This window comes from Ambystoma mexicanum, chromosome 8 (genome assembly GCF_040938575.1).
Source record: "Ambystoma mexicanum isolate Mex_15411 chromosome 8, UKY_AmexF1_1, whole genome shotgun sequence".
Lineage (NCBI taxonomy): Eukaryota > Metazoa > Chordata > Amphibia > Caudata > Ambystomatidae > Ambystoma > Ambystoma mexicanum.
In genome coordinates, this window is record NC_090929.1 from 294,490,724 (window position 1) to 294,505,370 (window position 14,647).

At 43.8% G+C, this 14,647-nt stretch overlaps 1 protein-coding gene across 2 annotated transcripts in view; it reads right to left on the reverse strand.

Moving 5' to 3' along the window:
• The window catches only part of LOC138471851 (collagen alpha-1(II) chain-like), a 1,536,387-nt gene that overhangs the window by 148,405 nt on the left and 1,373,335 nt on the right, over positions 1-14,647 (reverse strand). For both annotated transcript variants that reach the window (XM_069609694.1, XM_069609695.1), the window contains one exon: positions 5,300-5,353. In XM_069609694.1, coding sequence (XP_069465795.1) covers positions 5,300-5,353 — 54 coding nt within the window. The remainder of the gene's footprint in view (positions 1-5,299; positions 5,354-14,647) is intronic.

Consider the following 14,647-nt stretch of genomic DNA (forward strand, 5'->3'; position numbering starts at 1 on the left):
CCTTTAACTCATCTCTAAGGCCCCGATAAAACAACGAGGCCTGTTTAACCTCGGGCCACTTGCTTTCTAACACAAGGGACTTAAATTGTGTTATATAAGCAATCAAGTCTCTATTACCTTGTTTTAATTCTAAAAGTTCACCATCTACTTCCAGAGATAACTGTCTTCTATCAAACATTTTTCGGAATATCTCTAAAAAACTGGTATAATTTTCTAAAACCGCACTCTTTTGACTCACCAACAACCCAGCCCAAGCAGATGCCTCCCCAGAAAGATATGACAACATAAATGTTATCTTAGAAGCATCCAATGGAAATAATTCTGGTCTACTCATAAAATGTAATTCACATTGTGTTAAGAACACCCTAAATCTCTTGGAATCCCCATGATAACGTTCTGGGGGCGCCAAAGGAACTGGCATAATTATACTCCTTACCCCTTCTGCCACTGAAGGCGCCCGTTGTATGTGTGGTAACTGATCTTCTCTTTCTAACTCAGGTGGAGAACCTGCGCCCCCTGAAACCTCATCCTCTCTCCTTTCTCCCCTCTGTTGAATTTGTGTAACTTTAACACTTAAGTCATCTACCTTTTGACTAAGTAAGGCATTTTCTTCCCGAGAAATTTTCAACTCCTCCCGTAACTCCCTAATCAAAGATCCTAACATCTCCATGGATTCGTCGGGGTTCATGACAGCTCGGGCGGACTAAATTATTGGCCTTTCATTCTGTCAGGCTGAGAGGTCCTGTATCCGCGGAAGCTGCTGAACCCCCGACAATCCCCCTGAGATGTATTTCCCAGAACTAGTTTTCAATACAGCTCTGTAAACTACACCCCAAAGGGAAAGGGGGAATGGGACAACAAAACAACACCAGGCAGACTGCGTCAAGGCTAATCAGTGCTGAACCTGCAGAGGATAAAGAATAACATATACACTTCCTTAATTCACTTACTTAACCTTATGCATGGGAAGTCATTAATCCTTAACTAATAATTGAGAATCCTACCTGGTTCTTCTCTTGAAATTTCTTAGAGAAGCGGATAAGAAGATGAAAATCTCTCTTACTTGCGATACTTGAAATTCCCAGCAACTTCTTACATTAGGCAAAACTGGAAGTCTTAGTTCTTTGTATGTCTTTTTTCCAACATGCACTGGTAGTTCAATTAGATTGTCTTTAAAATGTTCTTTCTTGTCATTTCAAAACTTTTCAAACTATTTATAAATATCTTGAGTCTTTGAATCCTTGAAGAAAGAGGAAACACGTGCTAACTGCACACGCAGGTTATTTCCATTAAAATTATCGATGAACTTCACATAGAAATCTTCCTGGTTGAAGAACACGCGCAAACGGATGAAGACGCGCGATCAAAATAATCCACACGCGCAAAAATCCACACGCGCAATAATTCACACGCGCAATGGTCCACACGCGCAATAATGTTCTCCTGCAAGACACGCGAAAAAAGAACACCCGCGCTATTGAGTTCAAACGCAACGAAGTGATTCTCACGCGCAAAATCTCTCGCGATGGAAAAAACACACGCGCACTCAAATGGCACGCGACGAACAGATTCTCGCGCTTTGTACCCCCGCGCTAAAAATCACACGCGCTTTGTATTTCACACGCGCTTTGAATTTCACACGCGCTTTGTACACCCGCGCTAAAAATCACACGCGCATTGTATTTCACACGCGCTTTGTATTTCACACGTGCTTTGTAGTTCTCACGCAGCGTATAGCTTTTCGCGCAAAGGATCACCCGCGCAATAAAACACACGCGCGTTTAAAATGGCACGAGACCAACCTCTACTCGCGCTCGGAATACACACGCTAGAAAGCACGCGCTCACTTGAATACGCACGCGACAATCAAAATATCGCGCTAAGGAACACCGCACTGGAAACACAAGCGCACTCCGATAGTTCAATAGATTTAGTAGAAACACTACTTTAAACGAATTTTCAAGGAGACTGTTATTAAGATGAACAGATTTACAGTAGAAATAGTCACTTATCTCCTGAGCGAATTCACAAAGATTTCCTGCTTCTCCTATCTCCAAAACGAATTCCTGCCAGCTGAAGACTTCTCCTGAACCCCCAAGAAAGTAGCCGCTCAACTGCTGAGATCTGAAGGATAAAATCCACCAGGCCTAATACTAAAGCAGGAGCAGCCACTGAACACGTCCTCTCAGATGGGGTTTTGATGATGAAAGGCACAGAGTGACAGTTTAGAATGTTCATTGTTGTTCAGCATTGTCTTCTAGCCAATCAGAGCTGTCACTGTGAGGCTCCATCTTGCCTTGGGTCAGAACCAGGATTCTGAATCAACAAGTTAAGGCCTAACCAACTATAATGGAAAACTTCCCACCCACACAAAGCTAATCTGAAAAGGATAATAATAAAAAGGAAACTTGAATAAGAGAAGGAAACCTGACACCAGGCCAATCGCGTGTGGAACTTCTCGCGCACCCCTAAAATACACGCACACGCTCCCGCAGGCCCGATCGCGTGTGGAACTTCTCGCGCACCCCTGAAATACATGTGCCCAGGCCAATCGCGTGTGGAACTTCTCGCGCACCTCTGAAATACACGTACACTGCTGAAATCGCGTGTGAAAATTCTCGCGCACCCCTGAAATACACGTACCCTGCTGAAATCGCGTGTGAAAATTCTCGCGCACCCCTGAAATACACGCACACGCTCCCCCAGGCCCGATCGCGTGTGGAACTTCTCACGCACCTCTGAAATACACGCGCCCAGGCCAATCGCGTGTGGAACTTCTCGCGCACCCCCGAAATACACGCACACGCTCCCCCAGGCCCGATCGCGTGTGGAACTTCTCGCGCACGTCTGAAATACACGCGCCCAGGCCAATCGCGTGTGGAACTTCTCGCGCACCTTTGAAATACACGCGCTCAGGCCAATCGCGTGTGGAACTTCTTGCACACCTCTGAAATACACACACCCAGGCCAATCGCGTGTGGAACTTCTCGCGCACCCCTGAAATACACGCACACGCTCCCCCAGGCCAAATCGTGTGTGAGACTTCTCGCGCACGCGTGTTCCCGAAACCCGTAATACACGTTCCCCGCTTTGCGTTTGCTGTTTGCCAGTCCGGTAAACTGGTACAGGGTTGGCGCAGCCCTTTACAATGGTTTTGCGATCTTGATGGCTTTTCCTTGCGCAAGGGCGTTCTTGGGGGCGTAACTGGCGCTGCTGCAGGGTCGCTGCGCCTCTCTGCGCCACGTCTGCTTTTGGAGGCGAGAATCCATGAATACGCTGTGCGCGGAAATTGATTTTATCGCACGCGGCTGGCGCAGACATTCGCACGGGCACGCTGTGCGCCAGCCGCGTGCGACACTTTTGTGAGGAATTCCATGAATCGGCCTGATAGTGTCTTTCATGAATAGAAACACATTAATAACACCCTCATCTTCTTGTTTAGCATTTATATATTTTTATTTTCATCTAGAGCTAATATATCAGCCTTAAAAATATATTAGCCAAGTAATATACAGTTCCTAATATTAGCAATAAAGTAGTGGAGTAGATACCCAGCATTCTACTCTACTAAAATGTTAAAACTACCTACTATCAATCACAGATGTGTATGTAGACACTGTAGCCCAGTAAAACCTAAAATCATACTCACAATTGTGATGCTGTAGATTGGCAAGCCAGGGGGCCGATGAGGTTATACCGACCAACCTCTGGATATCGCATTAGGTGGACATGGTTAAGAACTCTGTCAAAGGTCCCTGGCTTATGTGGGTAGTTAACCAAGAGCAACCTAAAAGCGATCTGGAACCACGGATGAAATAAATTACAGTTAAAGCATTTCAACTCCCCCTGCAAAGGATTCCTCTTGCCCTTCCTCTGTGCTTTGATGCATCCACTTATCCTGGCCCAAGTAGTACACGGGGCAACACAGGTTATATATGGACACTGTGTCAAAACTTAGTACCACCCTAGTGTGTCACCAGCACAGTGAAAGATGAAAGGCTAAAATACATCAGGGTGTCTCTTAATGGTGAAACCCTGGAAAAGGAACATAAATGTTGAAAACAATTGTAAAATGGCATATTTCAGCCCCCCACTATATTGAAACTATCAAAATATGGTGGCAATTGTTAGCCCCATGAGCAATTAACTGTCTCAGGGTAAAGGCATATGAAAGCTCTTTGCTGTTGTTGCTTGATTTCAAGGAAAGTTGGCTTTGTAAATTAGATTTGCCTCCAAATTAGTGACGCAAGCATAAATAAATCAGAATTTGGGAAACATGATAAAGGTCCAGTTTTAGAGCCAAAAATTAGAATTAAACCTGTTCACTTTTCTTACCCCAGCAGGGCAAGATCTTGGGGCCAAGAATGTGTTCTCCAGGCCCTGCTTCTTTGTGTGAAATCTTAAAAACTCCTCCAGGCTGCTTAAACAGCTTATTTCTAAAGGCCATGTCCTGCCCTTGTTACCCAATCTCATTCTAATTGCTGCTTAGGTGTTAAAAATAGTACTTGTAGTTGCTACGTGCAATGTAATAACAATACTGATAAAGTGAGCACACACTCATTAAAGCAAATCAAGAGTTTAAAACCAATGCAGTAACGTGGGCAATACTATAGGATAAACGTGTTGCTTAGGCAATCTCTTACCTTATGCATGCCGCTTAGAAAGAAATGTATTTCCTAAGCGCATTAATCTTTTTGGTTTCAAATGAACACATTAAACCCATAATGCATTCTGAAAAGTTTCAGTAACATTCTGTATGTTTCCAGTTGTGCTTGAGAACAGAGTGCTGGAAAAGTCAATAGTTGGAATGCAAATTTGTGAAATGGATCTCTGTCAAAGCTAATAGGAATGTTTCATATCTGGCTACATGCTGACATGGACTGGCTTTGAGTTTAGAGCTGTTCATATTATAGGCATATAATGCAAGTTATGACAAGTGTACACTGGCAAAATAGGCAAAGGATAGAAGAATGACATTGAGGAGGAGATAGGCGTGAGAACAGCTTACAGTGACACTGGAAGAGTGAACACGCAAGGAGAGCTTGGAGATGTGCTACAGCTTTGTACATTGAGGAGGATGCGGGGGAGAGTATCCAATCTTGTCTCCAATATTTTGGGCTCAAGGCTAAACGGTTTGCTTCTTACTACGCTAATCCTGGTTGAAGGTCAGCAAATGGCTTCTCTTGTTCACTCCTTATTTTTTTCCCTGCTGCCAATCCGCCCCAAACCAGAAGACAGTTCATAAAGAGTAATCACAAGGTGGCCATATCTTATGATATTAGAGAGAAGCGCCACTAACCTTCGGTCCACGGGGGCCTCTCGGAGATCTCAGACCAGCCTTTCCTCTCTTCCCCTAAAAGGTACAATACATTTAGCAATGGTCAATATAAATCATACATTAGACATATTTCCAGATTTAAGAACAAGAAGGTATGATAATGCACAACATGTAACTCTATGCGACATTCACTCTGGATGTGTTTGTGTGTGAGTTCCAATCCCAAACCCATAATCAAGTTGAGAAATTTACCAAAAACACCTACAGCAATCCTAGAATTAAAACCCTATCCTTAGTAAGTACAACTTTGATATGAAATGGGGCCTCATGCCGAAAGTCACCAGGCCCACAAGTTATACCATTCAGATAGGTTTACTACTGGATTTCAGCAATGCCAGTGGTTGTGGTTAAGAGTTGCAGACATCAGGAAAAATTCAAGTAAGTGTCTCCCCCAGCCCCACCATACTAGTGTAGGCCTAGGGGATTGTTGACAGGACCACCGGGGATCTTTGACTAGACCACCACCGATCTTAGTCAGGCAAGGGAGAGATAGAGACAGGACCCCATACCCATGTTACCCAATGGAGGAAGGGAAAAATAAGTAATATAAGTTACCCTGCTTACTTCTATTCTTTCAAGTACCACTTCAGGGGTTCCTAGGTCCACTGTGTCAAATTACTTCTGCGATGTGACCAGCTGAGAGAGATAAAGGGGCTGCAGGTGCAGAGGTCAGTTTCCTCTTTGGGACTGGGCCTGGTTAGTACGTGCTTCAGGCTCCAGTGATACTTTACTATACACTGGGCAGTTGAACACCCTTGTCACGAAGAGATGCAGACATCTACAGGACAGGAGACCTCAGGAGATATTCAAGACAGGAAGAAAGCGGGACTCAGCAGAAGTCACCAAGATCAGGTGGCAACAAGCGATCTTCGGTTGATGGACAAATGAGCAGACCCTGCACAACATCTGATGAGACTGGAAGGCTGAAAATGCAGGCATCTTATAGCACAAGTTGAATATCCTCCAGGTTCCAAGGATGCACTCAGAACAGAGTTGGCTGCAGTGAGGTAGCCCAGAAGAGAGCTGGTCAGTCCACCGGTTGGTCTAGGGATAATTCTGAAGGCTCAGCAGGCACGGATCCTCGAGCAAGGGTCAAGACCGGTTGTTCCCATCGGTCCAGGCGTCGAAGCACAGACAAGGGCCTTCTTCAGATTAGGACAGAGGCATTCTGAGTTTATCCTTGAAACTTTGTGGATCTTCAACATGTGTAACAAGATGCCTGCCCCTGCATTGTCAGCCTTCCTGCCCCAAGAGAAGCCACACCAAGCCTGCCATTTTGTACTTGCAGACCCAAGACCTCTCTCGATTGGGAACATCACAGATGTAAGTGGGCCAAGTGGATTCAGAATCCCCTGAAGTGGTTGCTGTAGTAATTGGAGTAAAGGGGTGAGTTTGCATAGCTATTTAACCCCCCACTACCGCAGTCGGGTTGTATGGGTGTAAAGACCTAACACTCTCTTGCTTGCCTAAGATCGCTGGTGGTCCGGCCTGGGGTCCTCCCCTGGGTATCCGCTAGAGTAGTGGGATTGTGAGTGAAATCTGTAAGAAATGCATTTACCTTTTTATTTATGTTCTGTGACATTTACTCACAACCATTGACTTTGGCAACTCTTGTTAGCGAATCACATAGTAAACCCTCCCAAAATGTACAGATTTTGAAATTTGTGACTTTTGTCCACTAGGCCCCAATTCTTAGCAAGGTTTGATGGATTAAGGATTAGGGACCTTGTCATAGATGTATCTGTGGGTGTTCTACCTAATTTCGTACCTGCCCATACTGGTTCTAAATTATAGTTTGTTCTATTGTCTCACTGACATTACCACACACCGGTATTTACAGCATTGTTCTTCACTTTTTTAACTATTGCCTAACTGTTCCAAATGTAGAGTGTTGGTGGTCTGCTAGTAGAATGTCTGTATGTATATTATAGTAGTGTGATAATACCTGAATGTTTAATTGCTTAGAGTGCATTCTAAAGGCCTAATAAATAACTGTATCACTTTGTACATCTTCTGTCTAACTTGAATTATTAGGGTGCTCTGTGTGTGTCATTGTAGACCCAGACTAGTCTCACACCCTCCTGTGTCTATGCCTTACTGCTCTGCTGCTCTACCTTGACTGGGATTGGCTAGACATCAGTGTCTGTCATGTTCACCATAGTAGGATGGCCTCTCAGAATCCACTCTGAGGGATGTGTGATATTTTAAAAAATGCTGCCACCGCATAAGAGATATTTTCAATGTTTTTAGAGAAAGTAAGGTTATCATTTTCTGAGCTAGAAGTGGCTAAAACAGAAATGCATCAACCTGTCAAGGCTACAGCACTATTTGCGCTGCTCTGTCTTTCCCCTCTTGTATAATTTTAATTGTGAGGGTGGCATGCTGTCAGGTTTCCCTAAATTCTAGTTTAGCATTTATGATAATCTTCACAAAGCTATTTGTCAGCATAAGGGGTGAAAAAGATATATTTAATATTATTGGCTGTGTGTGTAATATGAGTTAGGCCTTAACTGGGATTTTCAGAGTGTCGACAGTTTCCCAAGCCAAGATGGAGGATTTAATTCTGGTCCCTGATTGGTTGTTGAATGACAAAAGTCAGTTTCAGGGCTCTTGTCAACAGCCCAGCTGAGTGGAGCAGGAAAACAGGAGCTCCAGTTATAATAGAGGCCTAGCAGGTTAAGGTGGCGACAGGAGTAAGAGCCATGGTCAAGAAAGTAAGCTAAGTCAAAGAAGATATCCTAAATGTTTTGTTAAAGTTTAAAGACTCCTCATAAAGGAATAGAGTGACTTAATTTAGGATTTTATTCCATTAAGGCGCAGAGTCAAAGTGTATTTTACTTCCTTAAACACTGTTGGGGATATCAGAGTTCTGTTTATCTTTTAGCACTGCTAAGTATTTTGCAGGCCGATTCGTTTTTATTACCGTTCCTTCCTTGAACTGTCATTTTTAAGCTCTCCTGAGAGGAACCCATCGTGCATAGTCCCATTGCTCGGGAACAGAGGTGCGTCTGGGTTTACTCTGTAAAGAAAGCTTTCTGTTTTTCTCTGTTACTGCGTCGCTTTGCAGCTCGCGTCGAGAAATTGAATCGGATCAGAAAGCAGATTGCTTATCTGATTCCCTTCATTCTGTGTAGACTTTCCCGGAGTGCAGCAATTAGTTTTATGTGCGCTGCAACATTTTTGCTTTCACATCAGAGGAGACAGGAATAGCGCGGGAAGCGCAGTGACTGAGTCCAGCTGTCAAAACATTATGACATTTTGCCAGCCACAGTCCTATAAGTGCCCAGGGGCGAATATTGTTTCATCGTTCATCCTCATCTGATTTAGTACTCAGCAGCAAGGAAATGTGTAAGAAAAGCAACTTCACAGTGTTGATCAGAACACTAAATCACTAATTAAGAACTCAACCCTTAAGTTTCTTGTATTGAACTCTTCTGCAAATAAGGCAATTTTAGAGAGACTATAAATGGACAAGGGTTTCTTGTTTTGGAATGTTAACAGTGTTAAGTCAAAAGGAGAAGAACATTGCATATTTTAAGAAGAGTTTTTAGGTCCTCCGCAAAGGCTCCTCAGGACAGGCTGAAGAGGAGATTCAGGTACATAATTAAGTATATTTATGGGATATAACAAGGAACATTATAGGGAGTAAAGGTTAATAAAATGTGGTGTTTCATTTCTTTCCCTATCCGGCAGATTTCTGTTTGATTGCAGAAAGGAATCTGATTTCATTATTTTATCCACTTCCCCTTTCCCCCTGGGGCATTTTGTGTCCAGCTGCGTATTCTTCCAGTTGGGGGCATAACGCTTTAGAGGGTCTCAAGGGGTTCAGCAGCTTCTGTGGATCACAGGACAAGACTCAGCCTAAAACATGCAAGATGCGTCGAAGACCACTTATCTTGCATAGAATATTGCATGTAGGTCTGCAATCAGGTCAGCTTCTAACAGGTATTTCATTTACATTGCATTACTGTAGGGTAATTATTCCCCCCGGGACTTAAAAAAAGGAAAAACCTTAAATGGATAATGCAAGTGTGGGAAATCCTTGAGTAGAATTCATGACATAGCCTGACTGGAGCTCCACTCAAACTGTCTGTTCATCCATTTTGATGAAGTTCCCAGCTTGGTTCTGGGAACCACCATGATACTGAGACACGGGTAACTAGGTATACCCCTACCCACAAGCCAGTTGACTTTCAAACTGGACGTGGCATGGGGAGGATCCCCTAGTCACCTTAACTGGTTTCCCAGCACATAGAAGGGGTTTGTTACATTGCCTCAATGTTCCTCATTCCACTGGCACAATGGTGCACACAGTCCCAGAGGCAAAAACCCTGATCTGAACCTATGTAATAGTCTACAAGGTAACACAAAAGCTATCAGTCTAAAGCTTGTCCCAGTCAGACCAAAAATGTCCAATAATGAAAACAAAGGCTTGCCCTTTAAGAGAAATAATTTCTGTGAAACAATGAAGGAGGAGTGTAACTTGCTACTGTTGCCATCCTACCCGGAACATTGAAGACATGAAGATCCACTGAACCCTACGAGTCCACATATACAATGTATCAAGCCTGCGGCTCACTGGACATGGAGTAACTTACACAGAAAGTGCAGCATTCAAACTCTGGTGTTGCCCGATGAAATAATCTGGCACTGACAAAATGCCAGTGAGGGCCACCAAGACTAGAAGTGGTGATCCTTAACAGAATCCTGTCCCTACAAAAACCACGACGTCTCACCACTAATTAATTTTATACCATACTGGCACAATTTACTGATGCACCATTGACAATGAAGGGGCCTGTAACTCACCATATAGCAAATAAGTAGCGTTCAAACAATGTTACATCGAAGTATGAGAAAGTGATGTATGAAAAAGGAGACCAATCTGATTTACATGAGGATATATTGTTTGCTTTCAATGAGATGTATGGGTAGTTTGAATCAACGTACGGATCCTATATGATTGGGGGTTTCGTTGCTTTGTCATATACTATGCTTTTTTCTCCCTCCCCTTTTCCTTTTAGCTTGTGTTCGTCATATTCCGGGAACAAATTTATAGGGCGGTCTGTTGCCATACAGTTTTGAATATATGTATCGCTTAGCTTGTTTCAATTTCATGCATTCTTCATGTTACTATATCTAGAATGATACTAATCTCTTGTTTAGATTTTGCTTTATGATGTGTATTTGTCCTAATAGGAGCATGGTTTTACTTTACTGAATGGAGTTAATATGTTTAAAGTGATAAAGATTTTAAAAAACAATGTTACAAAGGAAGCAGTGAGAGGCTTAATGATGCAGCAGCACTAGTTTATTTGAGCTAACTGCAAGGTTTCTAAAGAAGCCCAATACAACTAAGGATCTAGTTACTACTTCAACATCTGAGATCATCTGGACTGCAAAATTATTAGCAGATTGCTAATAGCCCGCAAGAAGCTCTGTAAGCAAAACACTGGTTGTCACTGAACAAGTGGCGGAGAGTGGTCTGCCTGTGGCTGGATTGGATCAGTGTTTTTTTTGTTTCTATTATTGCTGCGGACTGAGGTGGAAACGGCACCTTAAAAATTGCTTATTCATGCAGAGCAGCAGAGAGTGGACTGCCTGTGGCTGAATCGGAGCAGAGTGTCTTTTCTGTTTCTATTATTGCTGCAAACTGAGGTGGAAACAGCTCCTTAAAAGCTGATCATCCATGTGAAGCTGGAGCAGCAGAGAGTGGTCTGCCTGTGGTCCAGCGAGGAAGCATCTCCTCCTGAAATTACCCGTCCTGCTGCACGTACGTGCTATTTGGTTCCTTTACCGTGCCTTTGACATGTTGGCTAAAAGGCACCCCGACTATTAAGCGATACTTGCCTTCCCTGCTGCCTTCCTTGATGCAGATGCCGGCGCTGGCGTTGTCGCTAGTCTCACCGAAAAGCCTCTCACTGTCCAGCTGGTTCACTGCCATTTAGACTCAAACTAAACTCGAATCTGAACTAAACAGAACTCTTCTAAACCTCCCCAATTGAGGTTGATGTTTCTTTACTATTGAACTGCTATTTAATTGCTATTGTCACCAAATCACTGAACTGAGACATTTTTTTGCTACTTTTATTTGTTTGACTTTCTTAAAGGAGACTTTTTATTTGGGTCAGACTTCGAGGTGGAGTGCAAAACATGAAATGTTTGGGCAAGAATATGGGCATGAACAAATATGGTTTAGGGAGCCAAGCCCCCCCCACCCCACCTTAATAACCTATTTCTTCTAATTGAAAGGAGTGAGAGAAAGTAATCCAGGAGCAAGGCGGGAACTGCTTGAGGGAGGGGAGAGTACACCAATCAACAGTTCAGTGTGCAACACTGCCCTGGGCGGCAGATCCAGTTCAAACTTGGCGATAGCCCCCTTTAATCTCTCTTCCCCCAAACAACAAACGCGGAGCCAGCACCTCGTATGTAAACCTTTTTACCGTCCAATAAGACAGTGCTCTTTCATGTTTCAACACTGAAAGCTTTTGCACCGATTTTTCAAGCACCAAAATCAGCACCCGATACGAGAGCCTATGGGAGTTTTATTTTTTGGTGATAAACTGCAAGAAAACACGCGCAAGTCTTGTGACAACCATGGAACATTACGTAATGTGTCACAGGAACACGGTGAGCTGTCGAAAATGTTAACAATGCACCGTGAGGATGGCTATGACTCGTTTCTAGCCCTCCTTTCTGTGAGCAGGGAGATTCTTATGGAGATCACAGACACAGAATTGATGTCCTACCTTGACAAGAAGATAGAGTTACAAGGAGGAAGAAAGCTGTAAACAAGGTCAGTCTGTCGAGATCCCTAATGCCAAAAACTCCACAGAAGGATGTGGCGAGTCCTAACCTCCTGCTCAAACCTAATAAGGCCCATGTGTTGGGTCGAGATTTATACAACGCTAATACTCAAATCCCGGGAGGTGCTGGCAGGAGACATAGATGTCATTGGTATGACTAGAAGATTGCATCTGCCGCTTCCTTTATCTACGCCTCTTCTGTCAAGTATTCAAATAGAGGCTTCATGTGCAGTCCATGGCGAGCCAGATCTTGGAAAGAGTTGGGAAAGAGGTAATGAAAGGCTACTCCCACACTACCAAGTGGGCCCTAGTCGCTTGGTTGATGTCAGTGAGGCTCCCATTCCCATCCTTGCTCCAACTTAAGCATTGCTTTAACTACTCTCCTAAATTTTCAGGAAACTATTGCTTTTGCATTACGCTCTCAAACCTGCCTCCTAAACAAACTCAATGCAAAATGTGCATTTGTTGAGGTCTTTCCTAAAGGATCGAACTGTAAATCTGTCCAAGAGATGGTTAGAAATGATGCTGTATCTCAAACTGATGTCAGTCCCACCAACAAAGCCTCAGTAATATGATGGCAAGATGACATGGTTGAAGAGGCGTGGGTTATGAATTTTTTATCTTGTCTGAACAGCTTTTTCGAGGACTGTCAATACCCTGATGCTGGGTCTGTTAGGGGAGTTTTCCTAAAGTTCTACTGGCAGTAAGACTTTAGTAAGCTACCCCAGTGGTTTGTAGACCCCCAACTCTTAGTATCGGTCTGTACTAGCTCAGGCACTTGGTAGTATAGCAGAGCAGTCAGGCTTACCTTAAGAGGAAGATGTGAGCTTTAGGTAAGTACTCCAAATCTTAGCTAGACAGTCACAACAAAGAAGCATTTGCACATATATTTATATAAAGCATATATATTTATTACATTTTCACCAGAATCACTTTAAATACTTCAGACGTTTATGGTATAGCATTTAGGAATACTATATTATACACTTCAAAGGGCACTTTCACGTTTGTGATTGTTTGCAGTTATATTTGTAGCAACGTTAGTAAGGGAAAAGACAAGGTTATCATATTATTGGTAATTGCGCACTCATGCAGTTTTCAACAAGTCATACGGTAATGCATTTACTCTGCAAATACATATAGAAAAGCCACTTAAAGGGAGGAAAATAAGTGGTTAGTGCAACATGAGTTTAGTTCAAGGTTCTAGAGACTAATTCTTCACCTGGCAAGTCTTTAATGTCCAAAAACGCAACCCTAGCTAATGGGAGTACAGACATGGCTTAAAGTCTTGTAAAACCGATAATAATGAAGAGTTCTTGTGGATTTCTTCCAGTGTCTGAAGTTATTGAATTAGCAAGTTAGCAACTAACAAAGGACACATAAAAATGGACTTGAGAAGGGCACACCAGCAGTGGCTTGGGTCAGAGGTAAGAGGAGGTTGCCCTGGACACCTCTGCGTGCACTTCAAAGCTCTGGAACGACTTCTTGGAATCAGGTAAGCAATACCCTTTCCCCACGGTACCTTTGGTTTGAAGAAAGTGTTTGTGTTGGCTCCTCTGAGATGTGGCAGCTCTGGACCCGAACTCCGGATTCCTTGGTCTGGTGACAAAAGGCAGGACAATGGACAGTGTCTCTCAGCAGCAGTCTCGAAGGAGGGCCTGTAGTACGTCTTCCAGCAACTTCTTGGTTCACTCTGAGGTTTTGGGGCCTTTTCAGCAGCACCAACAAAGGACATGGATCGACCGGTCAATCCTCTTCACTTCCTGCAGTCCCATACTCTGGTGAGGGGGTATGGGTGTGCAAAGATTTGGACGGATTTGCCCTTTCCACGACGGTGCACACGAAATGGGCAGCGGGTCTCCTGGTATTGGGGTTCTGCAGCTTTGGAAGATCTTAGGACCTCAGGAGATGGCTTGTTTCAAAGTTCTTCTTGGGGCTGGTTGTTCCCAACAGCCAAAGGGAAGGAGTCGTCCTTTTCGGAGTTCCTCTGTCGCATAGAAAATGGGGCCAGGACAGCAGTGTCATCATGTGACAGCATCATGGTCTTGCAAAGGGTCTGCAGGCGTCTTTGGTTGTCTTCTTCTATGGTTATTTTTTCCTCCCCCACTTCTTGCCTGCCCAAGACTCTGGAGCCTAAGCGAGGATACCTACTGGTTCCTGCCAAAGGCAAAACACACACACAGACCTCCCCTCCCAGAATGGTAGAAGAAGGGCAAACAAAGAACAACCACGCTAGTATGGCGAAAAAAGAAGGGAGGCCGCAAGTTGGTACATGGGTGCCCCTATGGTGCACTTCTGAGGCTATGGGCATAGCCTGCGGTATAAAAAAATACACAATAGTTGGTAGAACACTTCCACTGTCACCAGCCATAACTAGGTGATAGTCAATGTGAATAAAAAGTCACAGGAGCGGAGAGAAGGGGGATACTAAGTACCCCTTTGGCACTCCACTGAAGGTGGTGTGTGCCAATCTCTCAGACTATAGAGTTTTGGGAGAGATACT